Raw genomic sequence first — 21547 nt, forward strand, 5'->3', positions numbered from 1 at the left:
TGAAAGGCAGAATGACGGAGAAATCTTCCACTCTCTTGTTCACTCCCCAAATGGTTGCAAGAGCCGGGAGTCCAGAAGGGTCTCCCACATGGGTGGCAAGGACCCCAATGACTTGGCCATCTTCTGATGCTTTCCCAGGCACATTGGCAGGGAGCTGGATCAGAAGCAAAGCAGATTCCGCCAAGGCAGGCAGGGACTTAACCTGCTGCACCCCAACGTGGGCCACTGTACTCCAAGCTCAGGCAGCTCCTCACAAACACAAAACACCAAACCAGAATCTTGGTAGTCCTTATACAAAGTATGCTTCTATTCCTAACATTTACGTCATTGCCCTCAATCCATCCAAAAACTGCTGGGATACTAAAGCAACCAGATATTTATAGCTCTGGTAAAATGTACTGCAGTCTTTATTTATGGATCCTGCACAGTGCTGGGAAAAATGCAGAGAAACGTCACTGGAACTATCAAGTTACAGAACACCTTGAAAAGAAAAATGGTGATTGCCTTGACTATGATTTTTTTTTTAAATACTGCATTCCAGTATAGACTACTGAGTTCCTCACCAGGGAAAGAAACCTGTTGTTTTTACTCCCAGAAAGTCTAAACCAACCTCTAGCTCATCCTCATTAAAGTCAAACACTGCCATGGCCTTGGGGTGACTTTCCCCGGACCCTGCTCACCATACCCCAAGGTGCATTAAGACCCGGCGAGGCACAGCCCAGCCCTGCAACCTGAGAGCTCCTCTCTAAAAGAATCACAATTTTTTTTATTGCCACTTTTTTTTTCAACTTTTATTTAGTAGATATAAACTTCCAAAGTACAGTTTATGGATTACAATGGCTTTTTCCCCCCCATAACTTCCCTCCCACCCGCAACCCTCCCATCTCCCGCTCCCTCTCCCATTCCATTCACATCAAGATTCATTTTAGATTATCTTTATATACAGATCAATTTAGTATATATTAAGTAAAGATTTCATCAGTTTGCCCCCACACAGAACACAAAGTGCCAAATACTATTTGAGCACTAGTCATAGCATTAATTCACATTGAACTACACAGTAAGGACAGAGATCCTACATGAGGAGTAAGTGCACAGTGACTCCTGTTGTTGACTTAACAATTTGACACTCTTGTTTAAGGTGTCAGCAATCTCCCCAGGCTCTAGTCATGAGTTGCCAAGGCCGCCATGGAAGCCCCCTGAGCTCCCCGACTTTGATCTTATTTAGACAAGGTCATAGTCAAAGTGGAAGTTCTCTCCTCCCTTCAGAGAAAGGTACCTCCTTCTTTGATGGCCTGTTCTTTCCACTGGGATCTCACTCGCAGATTTATTTTTTTTATTTTATTTATTTATTTTTTTTTTGCCAGAGTGTCTTGGCTTTCCATGCCTAAAATACTCATGGGCTCTTCAGCCAGATCCAAATGCCTGAAGGGCTGAAGCATCACATTTTCAAACCCAAAACTCAGCGGACCCGTCGCGATGCTCCCGGCCTGGGAGCGCCTGAGCTCATTCTCCCAATGTTGTCCAGACCCCAGGAAACCCGGCTTTCTGGGTGACCGAGCTCAACCCGACAGATCAGAAGTAGGCCATGGCGATTTCGGCAGTTTGGCCACAGCACTAGCACTTGGAATGCTTTTTTTTTTCTTTTTCTTGACAGGCAGAGTGGACAGTGAGAGAGACAAGAAAGGTCTTCCTTTGCCGTTGCTTCACCCTCCAATGGCCGCCGCAGCCGGCGCACTGCGGCCAGCGCTCCGCGCTGATCCGAAGGCAGGAGCCAGGTGCTTCTCCTGGTCTCCCATGGGGTGCAGGGCCCAAGGACTTGGGCCATCCTCCACTGTACTCCCTGGCCACAGCAGAGAGCTGGCCTGGAAGAGGGGCAACTGGGACAGAATCCGGCGCCCCGACTGGGACTAGAACCCGCTGTGCCGGCGCCGCAAGGCGGAGGATTAGCCTAGTGAGCCGCGGCGCCGGCCACTCGGCATGCTTTTAAGAAACACCGATGCCCACTGCCACTCCGAACCCACCGTAACCCGACTCCTCAGTCATGAGGCCCCAAACCCTTGGGAGCGCCCGAACGGAGACGCCACCGCCCCGCGCGTGCCCGTGACGCACCAGGCTCCGGCGCAGGCGCGCAGCGCCGGACGCGCGCCTAGGTGAGCGGGAGCAGGCGCCGCCTCCGCCTGCCCGCCGCTGCCGTGCTGAGGCGGCGGTGAGGGCGCGTCAGCCAGCCAGGAAGGAGGCGTGGGCATGGAGGCGGCGGCGGAGCCCAGGGCTGGAGCCGCTGCCTAGGGCGCCCCGGGGCCTCTGTGGGAGCGCGCTCTGCGCCGCGGCTCCGGGGGGCCGGGGGACCAGCGGGACCCGGCGCCGTGCGGATGGCCTCGCTCGCGCTCCTGCTCCTCCTGGTGGCCGCTGTGGCCTCCCAGGAGCAGGCCCAGACCACCGACTGGCGGGCCACCCTGAAGACCATCAGGAACGGCGTCCACAAGATAGACACGTACCTGAACGCCGCCCTGGACCTCCTGGGAGGCGAGGATGGGCTGTGCCAGTACAAGTGCCGTGACGGTGAGAGGGCACCCGGGGCCCGCGGGGCCGGCGCTGTCAGGGGCACTGGGGTGAGGGAGGTCGTGGAGTGTGAGAGTGACAGATGCAAGGCATCTTGCCTTGGGATTGGGCAACCTGGCTTACAGATTCGCACTACTACCCTGGAATGCGAGAGCTCGCCTGAGGGTGTCCCCTCTGGGTTGCGCTGCTTCTGAATTACTTTGTATTAGCGATCGCACCAAGTTGCCTAAGAACTTACTGACTTATGAATCATGGAAATGGAGTGAAAAGGACTGGTTTTAGCTCTGTACTTTTTGGGTGGGCTGGTGAGTGAGTGAGTAGAGCATACCAAAAAAAAAAAAAAAAAAGCCAGCCCCTCCCCCCAAAAAACCCCAAGAGTTGTAAAATTATGTCTTTCTAGAAAATTGGTATTCAGTTTTTTCCCCCTGCAACGCTACGAAAAGAAATTGCGACCTTTGTACAGACTTTTGTGCCTCCGATTGTTGAGAAAGAGTTCTGATAACTCTTGTAGAAAGTAGTCTATCAGGACTAAACAGTTTTCCTTTCTTGAATGTCAGTGACCCCTCCTCGTTGGCTGATGCAAGTGTGATTGTTCGCATATTTTTTAAAACTGTAATTCTGTTTGAGGACTTGTTTGGTGGAAATGTGAGTAATAATAAACTCGGACATTTCAAACAGATGCTTCATAGAGCATTTGACTTTGTTGAATACTTAAATATTTTAAGAGTTTAAAAAAGTACTTGGGCTTCTATTTGGAAACTGAAAATGTTAAAATAGCACACGTTTCCAGTGAGATCAGCCAAGGTGTGAGGCTAGTTAAAGCTGGCAGTGTAGGGAGCTCCATGACTACTGGAGTCCATAGGTGGACTTAAGAGGAACCTCTATGGTGTAAAGCTGTGCTGCCCCCTACTGCCTGTAATTCTAAACACAATTTCTAGTTTGTGTTAGTGGGGGTAAAGAATGAACTCTGTCTAGTAGGCTTGTGAGTGCTGAGCCACCTGTCATTGCTTCCTGTATCTATGCATCAGAAAGCTTTATCCTTGTAGGATTTATTAGGAGGAACAAGTGACGAAGGATTAAATTATAGCCTTTCCTGAAGCAAATGTTGTAGTTCTATTTCGTCTTATGCAAGTATGAATCACAACGATGTGTCAGGTGTTCTGCTACTTGGAGATTCATCAGTGAACAAAGCAGAAAATGCCTTTCTATGGGACTATGATTCTGGTGGCAAGAGAAGATCCATAAAGTAACAAACAAGTAAAATAAGCCAAATATGGAGCATGTGCAGGTGTGTGTGGCAGTGTTGACCGGTACAGCTGGGAAGACAGCGGTGGCAGTGCTGGGCAGGTTACTCTCTCAAGAAGGTTGTTCAGGGAAGGCCTCACTGAGAATTCGAGAAGAAAGCTGAAAGCAGTACAGTGACACTGTGGAGAAAAACCAGGCAAGGTCTAATTTTGGGCCTGAGATGAAGGCAGGATACAGTTGTCATTTAGAGATAGGAAAATGTGGAAGAAGTTAAGTCTTCTAAAAATGTATCATGAGTCCAGATTCCTACAGTTTGTTTACATGCGTCCTCTGTAGTTAAATGGACACTTTATCCTCTTAAATGATTGTTTTACTCCTTCCTTTTACTTAATCTTTTTCATTTCCCATGAGCCTCACAAAATTTCTTATTTGGAATTTAGAGCAAGGTCTCCGCATCAAAAAAACACAACTGAATTTGTGAATGTAAGAAACGGTATGCTTCAGTAAGAATCCATTTGTGTGTTGACAAGCATTCCCCATTGAGAGGACATGTGGTTCAGAGTCACCATGCTGATAATTCCAGCTCGATGATAATCATCCTTTTAATTGCTGTAACTTGAGATGTCTCTCTGGAACAATGATGCAGCCTTTCCTATGTTTTGGAATGCAAGTGACCAAATCAGAATCAAATAGAAACATAGATCCCAGAGCTAGGGGAAAATGGTAAGGGGTGGTTTTTCTTGCAAGAAAGAGATCAAGGTAACTCATTATTATTTTTTTTTTTTAATTTTTACTGATAGGAAAGTTGAGGGGTCAGATTGAAGCCCATGGGCATGTTGCCTTCAGTGTTTTGCATTCTCTGAGGGACTGGCTTTCTGGAGACTGACTGCCTTACTCTTGGGGAGGAGGACTTGGGCTTTATTGAAAGTTAAGTAAAATTATTTAGGGGAACAGACTTGATGGTTGCTGACTTTTTTCTTAGCTTTTCCTTCCTGATAGCAGAAAAGATTTGAAGAAGAAAACTTTTCAATTTCCCTTGAAGAATAGAAAACAGTTTGCTTATAAAATGATTTGGAATTATGAATGAGTCATTAATTCATTCAGTGATATATGTTGTAACAGGATCCCTCCGACTATTGTGCTGAGAATAAAATGGGTCAAGGGCTGTGGGAGATCAACATAGAGACAGGATAATGAGTGCGAGAGTCCAGACCAAAGACGGTGGTTTGTCTAGGTTGGTAGCAATAGAGGAGATAAGTTATTTGATTTTGGATATATTTTGAAGAGAGAACCTAAAGGATTTGCTAATGACTTGGAAGCAGATTATGAGTAAAGTAAAAAATTGCACCAAAATGTTTGCCTAAGCAACTGGAAAGAGAGTTACCATTTACTGAAATAACGAAGAACATGGAAATTTAAACATTAGGAAGAATAACAGCATGCTTATATGCTTTTGCAGCTGGTTGAGAGTAGAATCACTGATGAGGGAGACTGTTGGAGGGGGCGGGAATTATTGAGTGATATCCTTGGGTAAGTTGGAGGGTTAGGTTCTAGTACATAAAATGAGAGGTTGGCCAAGAGCAATTCCTGTTCATAGGAATGCAGGTGGAGGATGTGGGCACAAATGCCAGTTAGAATGGTCATGTTCAAGGTCTTCTGATTGCCTCAGTGTTCTCATTGAAGTGGGAATCAGGGTCATCGGGGTCATCAGTTGAGAGAAATGATAGGACTAGAGCTGTTAGAGATTTGAGGGAGACAGTGAGTGGACCAGAAAGATGAAGTAGCATTAAGAGCCCTACAGAGATAAATGATCATGCATTTAAGATGCATGTGTTTGGGAACACTGGTTGGGATTCTACCACTGAGGTTCCTGTAAGACATAGTGTGTGATCCATGAGCCTTCCCCCGTGCTTCTTATCTACTTCATCTTCTTTCAGGTGAAAAAAAAGTCGATCTTTTGGGAAGTATTTACATCAAATTTAGGGGAAAAACTAACTTTGTCTCAATCTAGGCAAATATTTAATTTCCTCTGTTCACACAGATGATAAAACATCAAGAGAAAGTGCCAAGGGAAAGAACTATTGCTTAAGTCAAAAAGTGAAATTAATGAATAGTCTGTCCATGCAGTTATACACAATGAATTTTGCTTGTTTTTTAATTCTTATTCCCATTCCATTTTTTCCTCTTATTGAGGTTTTGTTTTGTTTTGTGAAAGCTCACACCAGTGGAAGTGCTAAATTCTTTTTATGTTCAGCAGATTATAACACCAATTATGACAAAATTGAAGATGATACTAATGCTTTTGTAACTGAATCAATTTAATCTTTGACAAATAATGTTCTGTTGTCTTGTGTAGAAATAATTATTTCAATTTAAAGATGAATGTAGAACTTCAGAATACTCTGAAATACTTCAGGAAGCTAGTTACTTCCAAGTTCGTGGCTAAAGAATACTTCATTTTTTTCATGCAGTAATTTCTTAGGTGCCCATCTTGTGCCAGGCATGTTCTAGGTGAACCAAAGTTCCTGTCCTCAGTGAAACCAACTGATGTTAATTTGGTTGATAAAAGCTAGAAGAGAGGCTGGCACCATGGCTCACTTGGGTTAATCCTCTGCCTGTAGCGTTGGCATCCCATATGGGTGCCAGTTCTAGTCCCGGCTGCTTCTCTTCCAATCCAGCTCTCTGCTGTGGCCTGGGAAAGCAGTGGAGGATGGCCCAAGTCCTTGGGCCCCTGCACCCATGTGGGAGACCCAGAAAAAGCACCTGGCTCCTTGGCTTCGGATCGGCGCAGCTCCGGCCGCTGCGGCCATTTGGGGAGTGAACCAATGGACGGAAGACCTTTCTTTCTGTCTCTCTCTCTCACTATCTGTAACTCTATCTCTCAAATAAATAGATAAAAATATTTTTTTAAAAATAGCTAGAAGAAAAACAAGACCAACCTTAGTGTGTAGAGTGGATATGGAAATGAGGGGATGCTATTGTAGATGGAGTAAGCAAGGAAGGCCTTGGAGGAAGTGAGTGATGTCAGCGAGGAAGTGAATAATGGTAAGTTGCTTTAAAGGAAACCAAAATCCAAACACACAAACCCTTCTGTAGGTTGTACTTGGGATCTAGCTTTCCCAGCTTTTATTTCATAGTGTTACTATCTCAGGTTTCCTATACTGGTTCTTTGTCACTCAATTTTATTCACTTCTCTCCTTTGGGTAATTAAAAGCCTCCGTTTTCATTTTATACAATTCACTCTCATGTACTATCTCAATTCTTCTTTTTTCCCCTAAGTAGGAATGTCTGTTTCCTGCCTTCATTTGCTTCTGATCATTCAAAAGTTTTAGGAAATGAGAAAATGTTTATGTATAAACATATAAACACAGCCATGAACATAACCTGTTTATGAATCACTATCATTACACATCACTGAAATGTCAAGAAGTGTAGTTGTAGACTCAGAATCAAAGAAAAGTCTGTGACTTTAGATAAAATACATTGAGAATGGAAAACCAAAGTATTGTTGTTGTTACATTAAAGTAAATACCTTCCTGATTTAAAAGAAAAAAAAAGACACTTGAGAAGAGGATATAGAAACACATATGCCTTTAAACTCTGCGCCTCTATCGGTTGTCTGAGGGTAGTAATCTTCCATCCCTGTGGAAATCTGGAGACTGACACACAGGAGGGGAATGTACAAGGTTTCCAAAAAGTTGAGAACAGGGGCAGCTATTTGGGCCAGCAGTTAAGACACCTGGGTTGAGTCACAGCACCACTCCCTGTTCCAGCTTCCTGCTGCTGGGCACCCAGGGAGGCTGCAGGTGGTAGTTCATGTACTAGAGTCTCTGCCATCTGCATGACTGCATTGAGTTCCTGGCTCACGGCTTTGGCATCACGAAACCCTGACTGTTGTGGGCATTTGAGGAGTAAAGCAGCAGAAAGTAGCTCTCTCTGTGTCTCTCAATATATACATACATAAAGTTGGAAACATAAGATAAACAATATATTAGTTACAATTTTAAATAATACCCCCATGTGTTTTTCTTTATCCTCTGACATCTTTTTAGGTGATAGACTTCTAAATTTAAAACAGTAAGTCCAACTGTTAACCTAAAAAGTAGATATAGTAAATAACTTGCTTTTCCTGTTTCCAGACGTTTTAAATACTGTATGATACATTTAATTTACTTTTTCCAGATTAACAGTTTGACCCATTGCTTAATATATATCTCTAGATAAGTTTCTAAATGTTTTATTTTAATTTTTTAAAAGATTTATTTATTTGAAAGTCAGAGTTAGAGAAGGAGAGGCACAGAGAGAGAGAGGAGGAAGGGAGGGAGAGATCTTCCATCCGGTAGTTCACTCCCCAATTGGCCACAATAGCCAAGGAGCTTCTTCCGGGTCTCCCACATGAGTGCAAGGGCCCAAGGACTTGAGCCATCCTCCACTGCTTTCCCAGGCCACAGCAGAGAGCTGGATCGGAAGTGGAGCAGCCAGGACTCGAACCAGCACCCATATGGGATGCCGGCACTCAGGCGGAGGCTTTACCCGCTACGCCACAGCACTGACCCCAATGTTTTAAACATTTTATTATTAAAATGCTGACGAGAGCTTAGTGATGAAGTGTAAGGAATTAGAATGTGTTCTGCAATAATATAGTAGTGGTCCAGCCTCTTTTTTTCTGATGAGTTCTGTAGTGTGGTAAGACAAAGAAGACCATAGACAAAATGTGTCATTTTTCATGGTATATCTGTGAGAAATGTAGACTGGGTAGACTTGATTGAGGTACCTCCATAATCAGTTGAGTAGTGTACCCAAAGAGTTGGGTTAGTGACTTCCTGGCTGCTTACGGTGAGGGCTCATCTGTAGAAGGTGTTGATCCCCCTTTGTCCTGGTTAATGTGTATATCTCAAGTTTTGAATCCAGGGACCACTGGGAAAATAGCTCTTGATTTAAAATCTGAGCAGTCCTGGATGATGATCTAAAAATAGCAAAACTCCTTCTGTTTCTCTCTCTGTAACTCCGCCTTTCAAATAAATAAATAAATAATTTTTTTTTTTTTTTTTGACAGGCAGAGTGGACAGTGAGAGAGAGAGACAGAGAGAAAGGTCTTCCTTTGCCGTTGGTTCACCCTCCAATGGCCGCCGCGGCTGGCGCGCTGCGGCCGGCGCACCGCGCTGATCCGATGGCAGGAGCCAGGAGCCAGGTGCTTTTCCTGGTCTCCCATGGGGTGCAGGGCCCAAGCACCTGGGCCATCCTCCACTGCACTCCCTGGCCACAGCAGAGAGCTGGCCTGGAAGAGGGGCAACCGGGACAGAATCCAGTGCCCCGACCGGGACTAGAACCCGGTGTGCCGGCGCCGCAAGGCGGAGGATTAGCCTAGTGAGCCGCGGCGCCGGCCAATAAATAAATATTTTTAAAAAATAAAGTAAAATGAGGACGGTGCTGTGGTGCAGAGGGTCAAAGCCCCGGCCTGTAGTGCTGGCATCCCATGTGGGCACTGGTTCAAGTCCTGGCTGCTCCACTTCCAATCCAGCTCTCTGCTATGGCCTGGGAAAGCAGTAGAAGATGGCCTAAATCCTTGGGCCCCTGCACCCGCATGGGAGACCCGAAAGAAGCTCCTGGCTCCTGGCTTCAGATCAGCTCAGCTCTGGCTATTGTGGTCATTTGGGGAGTGAACCACAGGATGGAAGGCATCTCTCTCTGGCTCTACCTCTCTTTGTAACTCTATCTTTAAAAATAAAATAAAATAAATCTTTAAAAAATAAATAAACAAAATAAAATAAAATTTAAAAAAGGCCAGTGCTGTGGCGCAGTGGGTTAATGGTTCCATATTGGCTGCTGCTCCACTTCCAATCCAGCTCCCTGCTGATGTGCCTGGGAAAGCAGCAGAAGATGGCCAGGTCCTTGGGCTTCTGTACCCATATGGAAGACCCAGAGGAATCTCCTTGCTCCTGGCTCTAGCCTGGCCCACCCCTGGCCACTGTGGCCATTTGGGGAATGAACCAGCGTCTAGAGGATCTCCTTCTCTCTGTCTCGCCTTCTCTCTCCCTCTGTGATTCTACCTTTCAAATAAATAAATAAATGTTTTCAAAAAATGAAATTAGCAAGGTAGAATTATATTGTCTTTTATTTAGTCTCAAAAATAAAGTGGCAGAAGTGCTAAGCCTCTAGAGGTAGATTTGAAAAATTTCATTTCAGAAAAAATTAATGATTTTTACTACTGTCTGGTGTGTGTTAGCAGTGAGACAGTTGAAAGCATGCTAACAGTCTTAGGCTGTGTTAATATAAGTAATTTATTAGCTCAAAAGGGTAAAAGGCCCATTATACCTGATGATGTTCAGTTTAGATACCATATTTTATTTTTAAAAATTTGTTTTATTTAAAAGGCAGAGTGGGGGCCGGCGCTATGATGTAGCAGGTAAAGTCACTGCATTCAGTGCCGGCATCCTATATGGGCACCAGTTCGAGTCCCAGCTGCTCCACTTCTGATCCAGCTCTCTGCTAAGACCTGGGAAAGCAGTAGAAGATGGCCCAACTCCTTGGGACCCTGCACCCACGTGGGAGACCTGGAAGAAGCTCCTTGCTCCTGGCTTCAGATCAGCTCAGCTCCAGCTGTTGTAGCCATTTAGGGAGTGAACCAGCAGATGGAAGACCTCTCTCTCTCTCTCTCTCTCTCTATCTCTTTCTCTCTCTCTCTCTCTCTCTCTCTGCTTCTCGCTCTATGTAACCCTGCCTTCCAAATAAATTTTTAAAAAAATCTTAAAAAAAAAGCCAGCACTGTGGCATAGCAGATGAAGCTGCCGACTGCAGTGCCGGCATCCCATATGGGTGCCAGTTGGAGTCCTGGCTACTCTATTTTTGATCTGGCTCTCTGTTAAGGCCTGGGAGAGCAGTGGAGGATGGCCCAGGTCCTTGGGCCCCTCCACCCATGTGGGAGACCTGGAGGAGGCTCCTGGCTCCTGGCTTCGGATCAGCCCAGCTCCAGCTGTTGTGGCCAACTGGGGAGTGAACCAGAAGATGGAAGATCTCTCTCTGCCTCTCCTTCTCTCTCTGTGTAACTCTGACTTTCAAGTAAATAAATAAATCTTAAAAAAAAAAAAAAAAAGGATATAGAAGAAAAGTATTCAAAAGTCTACCTTTTGGTTTACTCCCAACATGGCCGCAATGGCGAGGCTGAAGCCAGGTCCCAGGAACTCCATATGGATCTTCGACATGGGTGGCGGGGGCCCAAGGACTTGGGCCATCATACACTGCTTCCCCATGCATATCAGCAGTATCAGCAGGGAGCTGGATCAGGAGTGGAGCAGCCAGGACTCAGACTAGCACTCCGATATGAGATACTGGTGTTCAGGTGGTGTTCATTGTCTCACAGTGTTGGCCCCTGGATGCCATATTTTAAAGAAATGTGACAAACTAGAAGTGAACAGTCTTTGGAGGCTGCTGAATGTTTGGTGAACACAAATTCAAAGAGACTAAAGGGTAGACAACAGTACCATCTTACTTGTAATGAGTATATAACTGCCATGAGGATCAGCCTTCCAAGTCTTTGTGCTCAGTATTCATTCATTTATTCATTGTTCAGTAAATATTTATATGAGAAACTGACCGTATGCCAGGCAGTTTCAGCCACTGGGGTAACAAAACAGACAAAAACTTAGCATTTTACCATGGCAAGACAGATAAAAAAAGAAATAAATAGATTAGTGATGTTAGTATGTTAGAAATCATATACGCCACAGAATGGTATGGTCAGGGGAGGCCTTGCTGAGAACATGAATGTCTTAGTCTGGCCTGATGTAACAAAATGCCATAAACCAGGTTGCTTATAAGCAGCAGAAATGTATTCTTCGTACTTCTGGAAGCCGGGGAGTACAAGATCAGGGCACCAGCAGATTCACAGTCTGGTGAAGACCCACTTCCTGGTTCATGGAATGGTGCCTTCTCACTGTGTTGTCACACGGCTCGCGGGCAAGGCAGCCCTCTGGACCTCTTTTGTAAGAACACTATTCCAGGGTTCTAGCCTTATCACTTCCCAGTGGTTCCACCAACTAATACCATCACATTAGTCTCAACATTTATGGATTTGGTGATTGAGGGTGGGCAGGGAGTTACAAACATTCAAACCATAGGCATATTCACTTATGTCAACATCCAAAAAATATTAAATATTTTGAAGGCTAGTACACTGTGGATCTTTTTGAGTATGTTTTTTATTTCTATCATATTTGACAAATAATTATGGAACTGTTTATGTTTTATAGGATCTAAGCCATTCCCACGTTATGGTTATAAACCCTCCCCACCAAATGGATGTGGTTCTCCATTGTTTGGTGTTCATGTAAGTATTGTATTTTTGGTTTTGTTTTTCTTTTAGATTTATTTATTTATTTATTTACATGAAGGGCAGAGTAACAGAGACAAAAAGGGACAGAGTGGTGGAGAGAGAGAGAGAAGAGAGATTGCTCTTCTATCTTCCGTTCCCTGGTTCATTCTCCAAATGGTTATACCAGCCAAGACTGGGCCAGGCTGAAACCAGGATCCTAGAACTCCATCTTGGTCTCCCACATGGGTGGCAGGGGCCTAAGTATTTGGCCATCATCCTCTGCCTTCTGGAACCATTAGCAAGAAACTTGATTGGAAGTGGAACAGCATTGCAAAGTGGAATGATGGCATTATAAGCAGCAACTTAACCTGCTGCTCCACAACACAGGCTCTGGTATTGTTTTTTATTTGCTAAATTTTATGACTGGTAGGCTGTGTAATTCTTTGGATCACACAGGACTATCAGTGTATTCTCAGGTTTACAAATAATTTTGCTTGCTGTAATGGTGACCAGGTTTATTACATTATTTTATGGAAAACTTTCTAATAACTCCTAACAAAATTAAATGAAGTAAAATTAATGTTTTATTTTTGGATCTTGTAGATGTTAATACCATTTAAATGGTATTTCCTAATGTCACAAACATGGTTCAAAGGTTCGGAGTACAGGGACGGGTGATATAGTACAGTGGGTTAAGCCACTGCTTGGGACACCCATACTCTGTATTAGAGTGTCTGAAATCGATTCCTGCCTCTGCTTCAGATCCAGCTTCCTGCTAACGTGCACCTTGGGAGTCAACAGATGATGGGCCTGCCACCCATGTAGAAAACTCAGATGGAATTCTTGGCTCCTGGCTTCAGCTTGACCCAGCTGCAGCTGTTGGAGGCATTTGGGGAGTGAACCAAGAGATGAAAGATCACTCTTTCTGTCCCTCACTCTGTCTTTAAAATAAATAAAAATAATTAAACTTTTAAAATAAGTTTAGCGTACAGAATTAATACTACTTAAGGGAGAAAAAGTAAGAGGATACGTCTTAAAATTCATAGAAAATGAAATTTAAAGGTAAGTTTATTTTGGTACCAAAAACATTTGAAATCGATGCAGTTTGATCATAATACATATTTTTCATGAACTTTTCAAAAATATTTGCATTGAAACAAACATCTTTAATTCCATTTCCCGTTAACTTTTTGATGTGCCCTCATATGGATAAAGCATGTTTTGTTTTTTTTTTTTTTTGTTTTGTTTTTTTTTTTGACAGGCAGAGTGGACAGTGAGAGAGAGAGAGACAGAGAGAAAGGTCTTCCTTTTGCCGTTGGTTCACCCTCCAATGGCCACCGCGGCTGGCGCGCTGCGGCCGGCGCACCGCGTTGATCCGAAGGCAGGAGCCAGGTGCATCTCCTGGTCTCCCATGGGGTGCAGGGCCCAAGCACTTGGGCCATCCTCCACTGCACTTCTGGGCCATAGCAGAGAGCTGGCCTGGAAGAGGGGCAACCAGGACAGAATCTGGCGCCCCGACCGGGACTAGAACCTGGTGTGCTGGTGCCGCAGGTGGAGGATTAGCCTATTGAGCCGCGGCGCCAGCCCAAGCATGTTTTTTCTATACTAAAACCAGGTCCAGTGGGAGTAGCAGTGTGGCTGTAAGGAAGACTAGATCTGAGCCTGGAATTATGGGGAAGAAAGTTTATGAGTATGATTCCTAGACAAAAGAGTTTGGTGAATAAAGTTATCTTAAAGATAAGCTTTAAGTTCAAAATAACAGTTTCCTTATGGAATGAGTATGTACTTTAAAGCTTAAAAAACAAAAATATTTAGTTGTAAGCAGTTAGCAGTTCTTTGTAACATTTCATGAAAAGCACATTTTATTTAGGAAGGTGGAGCATGAAACTCTGAACTATCCAAAAATCACACTTTTCTAGCCCCGGGATTAATTTTTTAATGCCCTTAGCCTTATATTTCTGTTTTAAAATTGTGTTTTGTTTTTTGGACAGTAGGAAGTGTTTATTATTGACAGATAACTGAGTATTCTAACGTTGCAAGAAGGAAGCAGTGATACATAGCTGAGACAAGACATAGGTGGATGTGAATAAGAAGAAGGGATTGATAACATAGGAAATGTCTGTAGGAAGAATTATTATTTTTTTTTTTTTTATAGGCAGAGTGGACAGTGAGAGAGAGAGACAGAGAGAAAGGTCTTCCTTTGCCATTGGTTCACCCTCCAGTGGCCGCTGCGGCCAGTGCACTGCGCTGATCTGAAGCCAGGAACCAGGTGCTTCTCCTGGTCTCCCATGGGGTACAGGGCCCAAGCACTTGGGCCATCCTCCACTGCACTCCCGGGCCACAGCAGAGAACTGGCCTGGAAGAGGGGCAACCGGGACAGAATCCGGCACCCCGACCGGGACTAGAACCCCGTGTGCTGGCGCCGCTAGGTGGAGGATTAGCCTATTGAGCCGCAGCACCAGCCAGAAGAATTAAATTTTTACTTATTTCTATTAAGTCTGTTTCAGTACAGTACTTCGGCAGACGAGTTTGCTATTACTTGACAATAACCCATTCAAATGCCTCTTGCAGCTTAACATTGGCATCCCTTCCCTGACAAAGTGCTGCAACCAACATGATAGGTGCTATGAGACATGTGGCAAAAGCAAGAACGACTGTGATGAGGAGTTCCAGTATTGCCTCTCCAAAATTTGCCGAGACGTGCAGAAAACACTAGGACTAGCTCAGCATGTTCAGGGTAAGGACAGTCCGGTGGGTTGGAGGTGATTGCAGTTTTCAAAGTTTCATTGAATGCCTTATGTTTTAGTATGGGATTTACCAATAGAAATCATTCAAAAAGTTCATAGAGGGGCAGATATTTGGCCTAGCAGTTAAAACATCGGTTAAGATGGCTGTGTTGCCATGAGGAAGATCATTCACGCAGACCAAGTGGGATTTCTCCCTGGCAGGGATGGTTCAACATACACAAATCAAAAATGTGATACATGGGGCTGGTGCTGTGGCATAGCGGTGAGGCCGCTGCTGCAGTGCCAGCATCCCATGTGAGCGTCAGTTCAAGTCCTGGCTGCTTCACTTCTGATCCAGTTCTCTGCTATGGCCTGGAAAAGTGGTAGAAGACAGCCCAAGTCCTTGGGCCCCTGAACCCCAATGGAGACCTGGAAGAGGCTCCAGGCTCCTAGCTTTGGATTGGCTCAGCTCCTGCTGTTGTGGCCACTTGGAGATTGAACCAGCAGATGAAAGATCTCTCTTTCTCTCTCTGCTTCTGCCTCTCTATAACTCTGCCTTTCAAGTAAATAAATAACTCTTTTTTTAAAAAAAAATTAATATATCAGCCGGCACCGCGGCTCACTTGGCTAATCCTCCACCTGTGGCGCTGGTACTCTGAGTTCTAGTTCCAGTTGGGGAGCCAGTTCTGTCCCGGTCGCTCCTCTTCCAGTCCAGCTCTCTGCTGTGGCCCGGGAAGGCAGTGGAGGATGGCCCAAGTGCTTGGGCCCTGCACCCACATGGGAGACCAGGAGGAAGCACGTGGCTCCTGGCTTCAGATCGGTGCGGCGCACCAGCTATAGTGGCCATTTTGGGGGTGAACCAATGGAAGGAAGACCTTTCTCTCTGTCTCTCTCTCTCACTGTCTAACTCTGCCTGTCAAAAAAATTAATATATAAAATTACAAATTGAAAAATAAAAACATGATTATCTCAACAGATGCAGAGAAAGCATTGATAAAACATAACATCTTTTCATGATAAAAACCTTATGCAAATTGGGTATAGAAGGAACATTCTTTAACACAATCAAGGCAATATATGACAAACCAACAACCAGCATCATATTGAATGGGGAAATGTTGGAAGCATCCCCACTAAGATCCGGTACCTGACAAGGATGCCCACTTTCACCATTGCTATTTAGTAAAGTCCTTGAAGTTTTATCCAGAACCATTAGGCAACAAAGAGAAATCAAAGGGACACAAATTAGAAAGGAGGAAGTCCCTGTTTGCATGATCCTATATATAGAGAAATCAAAAGACTCCACTAGGAAACTACTGGAACTCATAAAGGAATTTGGCAGTTGTACAAAAATCAATATCCTTTCTATACAGACAATGGCGTGGCTGGAAAAGAACTTGTAAGATCAGTACCGTTCACAATAGTTAGAAAACAATTTTAAATACCTTGGAATAAATTTAACTAAGGATGTACAAGAACTCTACAATGAAAATTACAAAACATTAAAGAAAGAAATAGAAGAAGATACCAAAAAATGGAAAAATTTCCATATTCATGGATTGGAAAAATAGTATCATCAGAATGTCCATGTTATCCAAAACAGTGTGCAGGCTCATTGCAATGACCAGGATACATAAGGAACACAAGAAGCCTAAAAACAAAATAAGCAATCCAGTTAAAAATGGGCTAAGGATGGCTGGAGGCAAGGCTCAATAGACTAATCCTCCGTCTGCGGCGCTGGCACACTGGGTTCTAGTCCCGGTTGGGGCGCCGGATTCTGTCCCAGTTGCCCCTCTTCCAGGCCAGCTCTCTGCTGTGGCCTGGGAGTACAGTGGAGGATGGCCCAAGTCCTTGGGCCCTGCACCTGCATGGGAGACCAGGGGAGGCACCTGGCTCCTGGCTTCGGATCAGCGCAGTGTGCCAGCCGCAGCACACTGGCCACGGCGACCATTGGAGGGTGAACCAATGGCAAAGGAAGACCTTTCTCTCTGTCTCTGTCTCTCTCTCTCACTGTCCACTCTGCCTGTCAAAACACACACACGCACACACACACACACACAAAATGGGCTAAGGATATGAGCAGGCATTTTTCAAAGGTTGAAATATGGATGGCCAGCAAACACATTGAAAAATTTTCAGGGGGCCGGCACTGTGGTGTAGCAGGTAAAGCTGCCACCTGCGGTGCCAGCATCCCATATGGGTGCTGGTTCAAGTGCCATCTGCTCCACTTCTGATCCAGCTCTCTGCTATGGCCTGGGAAAGCAGTGGAGGATGGCCCAAGTCCTTTTGTCCTGCACTCTTATGAAAAACCCAGAGGAAGCCCCTGGCTCCTTGCTTTGGATTGGCACAGCTCTGGCCATTGCAGCCATCTGGGGAGTGAACCAACAGATGGAAGATTCTCTCTCTCTCTCTCTCTCTTTCTCTCTCTGCCTTTGCCTCTCTGTAACTCTGCCTTTCAAATAAATAAATAAATCTTTTTTTAAAAATAAAAAATGCTCAGGATCACTAGCCATCAGGGAAGTGCAAATCAAAACCACTTGAGATTTTACCTCCCCCCAAAAATCAAAAAACAATAAATGCTGGTGAGGATATGAGGAAAAAGGTACCCGAATCCACTGCTGGTGGGAAGGTAAGCTAGTACAGTCATTGTAGAAGACACTGTAGAGATTCCTCAGAAATCTGAAAATGTATCTACCATATGACTCCTGGGAATTTACCCAAACAAAATGAAATCAGCATATGCAAGAGTTAATCTCTACCGTCATGTTTATTGCAGTTCAGCTCACAGTAGCTAAGATAGGGAATCAACCCAGATGTCCATCAGCTGATGACTGGATAAGGAAAATGTGGTATATATTGTCGCTCCCCGTCTTCATGGGGGAACGACACTAAACCCTGCCTAGGCTTCATATCCGAGTCACGGCACCATTATGTCGCTCCCCCTCTTCGTGGAGGAACGACACAGGACCCTGCGCTGTTCCCTCGTCTGCTCGGCCCTCCCCGGGTTTTCTGCTGGTTCTTCCCGGGTTGGCTACTATCCCTTCCACCTCCGTGGAAGGGCAGTTCCCCCTGGCCGCATTCCCCACTTCCGCAGGGGAGCGGCACACCGCCGGCCGGTTCTCTCGGGGGCTGCACGGGTTCCCTTAGATGTTCCCCATAGATGTTCCTGGTGCATGCCGTCTCTCTCCTCCTTTATAGTCCTCCTCCGCCAATCCCAACTCGGCTGCCCACACGCCGAGTACGCTGCTCTCCAATCAGGAGCAAGTCCTACAGTTAATTGGTTGAACTGGAGGCAGCTGTGCGGAAGCTGTTTACTTCTCTCCCAGCGCCATATTGTGGGAGAGCAGATGCACAGAATAAGTCTTAATTCCAGTAACAGTCTAGTCCGGTTTGCTCCCCACAATATATATACTGGAATACTACTCAGTCATAAAAAAGAAATGAAATCCTGCCTTTTGCAACAAAATAGACATAACTGGAAACCATTTGGCTTAGTGAAATAAGCCAGTCCCCAAAAGACAAATATATGTTTTCCTTGATTTGTATTAACTAATATACAGAGTACAAAAAAATGTAATGAATATAAGGGAAATTGACATTTTACGATTAGAGTGTTGTGTACAGACCTTGTCTATACTCGAGGAACAGTGGATTTTTTTTACTTACTACTTGTGGAATTCTTTATTTAGTAGAGGTTTAAGCTTGTGTTTATAAAATAAACTGAAAGTATGTCATTGTAGAAATTAAAAGAAAAAATAAGGAAGTAGGAGGGAAGGTGGGACTTTGGGTGGAAAGGAGGGTAGGGTAGAAGTATCATTATGCTCTTTAATCATGTGTATATATGAAAATTGTTCACCTTATATAAATAAAAAATTTTAAAAAGAAATAAGATGCAAATTAAAAAAAAAAGATGCCTGTGTTACATATCAGCAGAGTGCCTCAGTTCAAGTCCCAACTCCACTCCCAATTACTGCTTCCCACTAATGCACACCCTGGGAGATTGTGGCAATGGCTCAAGTAACTGGATTCCTGCACTCATAACCACGCACGTAGCCCCTCTCCTATAGGTGAACACGGTGGCACTCAGTATCGGTAGCTGGCGTGGTGAGTACTGCCCATTGAAGAGTGGACTACGTGTTCTCTCTCTAGGCCATACTTATACAGCCGTGTGTATATATTTATACAATATCAGCCTGTCCTGATGGAATGCTGGGGTAGGGGGGATAAAACTGAGGAACAAAAGTACCACTTCCAGCAGTGAGCAGTGAGCAGTCCAGCTCACTGCTGGGTTGAGTTCACAGCTCCTTGCATTGGCCTGGCCCACGCCTGACTTGGCAGGCATTTGGGAAGTAAACAAACTCAAGTACCAGAGCTATGTCTGTCTCTGTCTGCCTCTCAAATAAATAAAAATAATTGAAAAATTTAAAAATTTGTAGAGAAGTGTAATTAAAAGATACATTTATTTTGGTGCAAAAAATTTTGAAATCCTTGCAGTTTTTCCTAATATGCATTTTTCATGAACTTTTGGATGTGTTTCAAAATTTTTTGTACCAAAATATAGTTTTCTTTAATTCTGTTGATCAAAAAATTTTTGAAATACCCTATTATTATCTATTGCTGTACAGCCTCTTCAATTTCCTGAGGTGAGGGGCTGATTATTTGTAATCCACAATGATTTATGGTCAAAAAAGCCAAAAGTGTAGGAAACACTGGGAGGGGGGATCTAAGATAGAGAAAGATAGGAATTCATGCACTTTGCTCCCTGGATTCTCTAATCATTGAGAAACTAAAGCTCAAAATCTGGATCTGGTAGTCTTGGTCTCCCATCTGCTGGTTCTCCCCAAATGGCAGAAACGGGCAGAGCTGAGCTGATCTGAAGCCAGGAGCTTCTTCCGGTCTCCCATGTGATTGCAAGGGCCCAGGGACTTGAGCCATCTTTCACTGCTTTCCCAGGCACATCAGCAGGGAGCTGGATCAGAAGTGAAGCAGCTGGGAACTGAACTAGCACCCAAATGGGATGCTGGCTCCGCAGCCCAGGACTTTAACCTGCTTTACCACAGCACCGGCCCCTGAGCGAATGATCTTTCTAATGTGTTGTTGGATTCAATTAGCTAAAATTTTGTTGAGGATTTTTACATCGATGTTCATCAGAGATAGTGGTTTATAGTTCTCGTTCTCTGTTGTTTTCTTTTTCTGGTTTAGGAATTCAGGTGATGCTGGCTTCATAGAAGGAGTTTGGTTGGGTTTCCTCCCTTTCAGTTGTTTTGAAGAGCTTGAGAAGAATTGGAATTAGTTCTTTAAAAGTCTGGTAGAATTTAGCAGTGAAGCCATCCGTTCCTGGGCTTTTCCTTGTTGAGAGAGTCTTCATTATGCATTCAGTCTTTGTCATGGGTATTGGTCTGTTTAGGTTTTATATGTCTTCGTGACTCAATTTTGGTAGATTGTGTGTACACAGGAATCTGTCCGTTTCTTCTGGATTTTCCAGTGTGTTGGCATACAGTTCTCTGTAGTAATTCCTGATGATTCTTTCTATTTCTGTGGTTTCTGTTGTTGCATTTCCTTGTTCATTTCTGATTCTAATGATTTGGGTCTTCTCTATTTTTTTTTTTTTTTTGGTTAGTTTGGCCAGTGGTGTACTGATTTTGTTTATTTTTTCAAAAACAAGCTCCTCGTTTCACTGATCTTTCATATTTTTATGTTTTAATTTTCTTTATTCTCTAATTTTAATTCTTTATTTCCTCCTACTAATAGTGATTATATTTTCCAGATAAATGGAATGGAAAGTTAACACTGATTAACTGATCAGAACTGTTGATAAAGATTATTACTTGTCTAGTACAAAAGGTTGGGTTGAACACTTAGATAAAAACATAATTCAAGATCCATATACAGAAATTAAAACTGAAAGTGTCCAGGTGTGTGTGTGGTTTTACAGAGGTCTAGACACTTTTTTCCTCTAGTTTGAGTTTGGGATGAAACTCACCTAATACAGGTGAGTAAGCTCACTAGAGACGTGCTTGACCTTGTGCTTTAGCATGTAACAGGTGAAAGGAGGACGATGCTTTGCAGTTTCCCGACGGTAATCGCATTTCTTTCTTTGCAGCGTGTGAAACAACAGTGGAGCTCCTGTTTGACAGTGTCATACACTTGGGCTGTAAACCATACCTGGACAGCCAGCGAGCTGCATGCACATGTCGCTATGAAGAAAAAACCGACCTTTAAAGAAGATGCTGACAGCTGGTGACAGTTGAGGATGGACGAGATAACCTCGAGCAAAGAAGCAGTGTTTATACGGCATGAAGATGTCATTTTTGTATGTGAAAGGAATAAGACTTTACAGGACTTTATATTTTGATGTTAAAACATCAAGTGAAAAAAATGGGGTTGTGAAGAGGACATGCCTGCCTTCCCAGGTATTGTCCTGGTCATTGTTGCCTTTGTGTGCCAGATGCCTTGGTCAGTCTCAAAAACAGGTGTATGTTAAGGAGAAAATTTTTGGAAAGAAGAGTGTGTAACAATTTTTGCAACCACATTTACAAAAAAATAGATCAAATTTAAAATCCATTATAAGGTCTGTTCAATATTATCTGATTTGGAACTACGGGAAATCTTGGTTTACTATGAAATTTTAAATACACATTTATGCCTGGAAAAGACTGAGTTTATTTTTCCTCTGTTTTAATTATACATAATGGATTGCCAT

At 44.0% G+C, this 21547-nt stretch overlaps 1 protein-coding gene across 3 annotated transcripts; it reads left to right on the forward strand.

Moving 5' to 3' along the window:
- The first annotated feature begins 914 nt into the window (after nucleotides 1-914).
- On the forward strand, nucleotides 915-21498 carry PLA2G12A (phospholipase A2 group XIIA). 3 transcript variants are annotated; one of them, XM_002717190.6, is made up of 4 exons: nucleotides 2120-2562; nucleotides 12057-12133; nucleotides 14690-14855; nucleotides 20948-21498. In XM_002717190.6, the coding sequence occupies exons 1-4, from the start codon at nucleotides 2373-2375 to the stop codon at nucleotides 21064-21066; spliced, it is 552 nt and encodes a 183-aa protein (XP_002717236.1). In that variant the 5' UTR covers nucleotides 2120-2372; the 3' UTR covers nucleotides 21067-21498. The 3 variants fall into 3 exon arrangements, with proteins under 3 accessions (XP_089159086.1, XP_089159085.1, XP_002717236.1); XM_089302960.1 differs by lacking the exons at nucleotides 14690-14855; nucleotides 20948-21498 and adding an exon at nucleotides 12881-14198 and having other exon boundaries at nucleotides 915-2562; XM_089302959.1 differs by lacking the exon at nucleotides 14690-14855 and having other exon boundaries at nucleotides 929-2562.
- The last annotated feature ends 49 nt before the right edge of the window (nucleotides 21499-21547 follow it).

The sequence above is a fragment of the Oryctolagus cuniculus genome, chromosome 8, assembly GCF_051225735.1.
Source record: "Oryctolagus cuniculus isolate XC-2025 breed Fujian yellow rabbit chromosome 8, ASM5122573v1, whole genome shotgun sequence".
Taxonomy (NCBI): Eukaryota; Metazoa; Chordata; class Mammalia; order Lagomorpha; family Leporidae; genus Oryctolagus; species Oryctolagus cuniculus.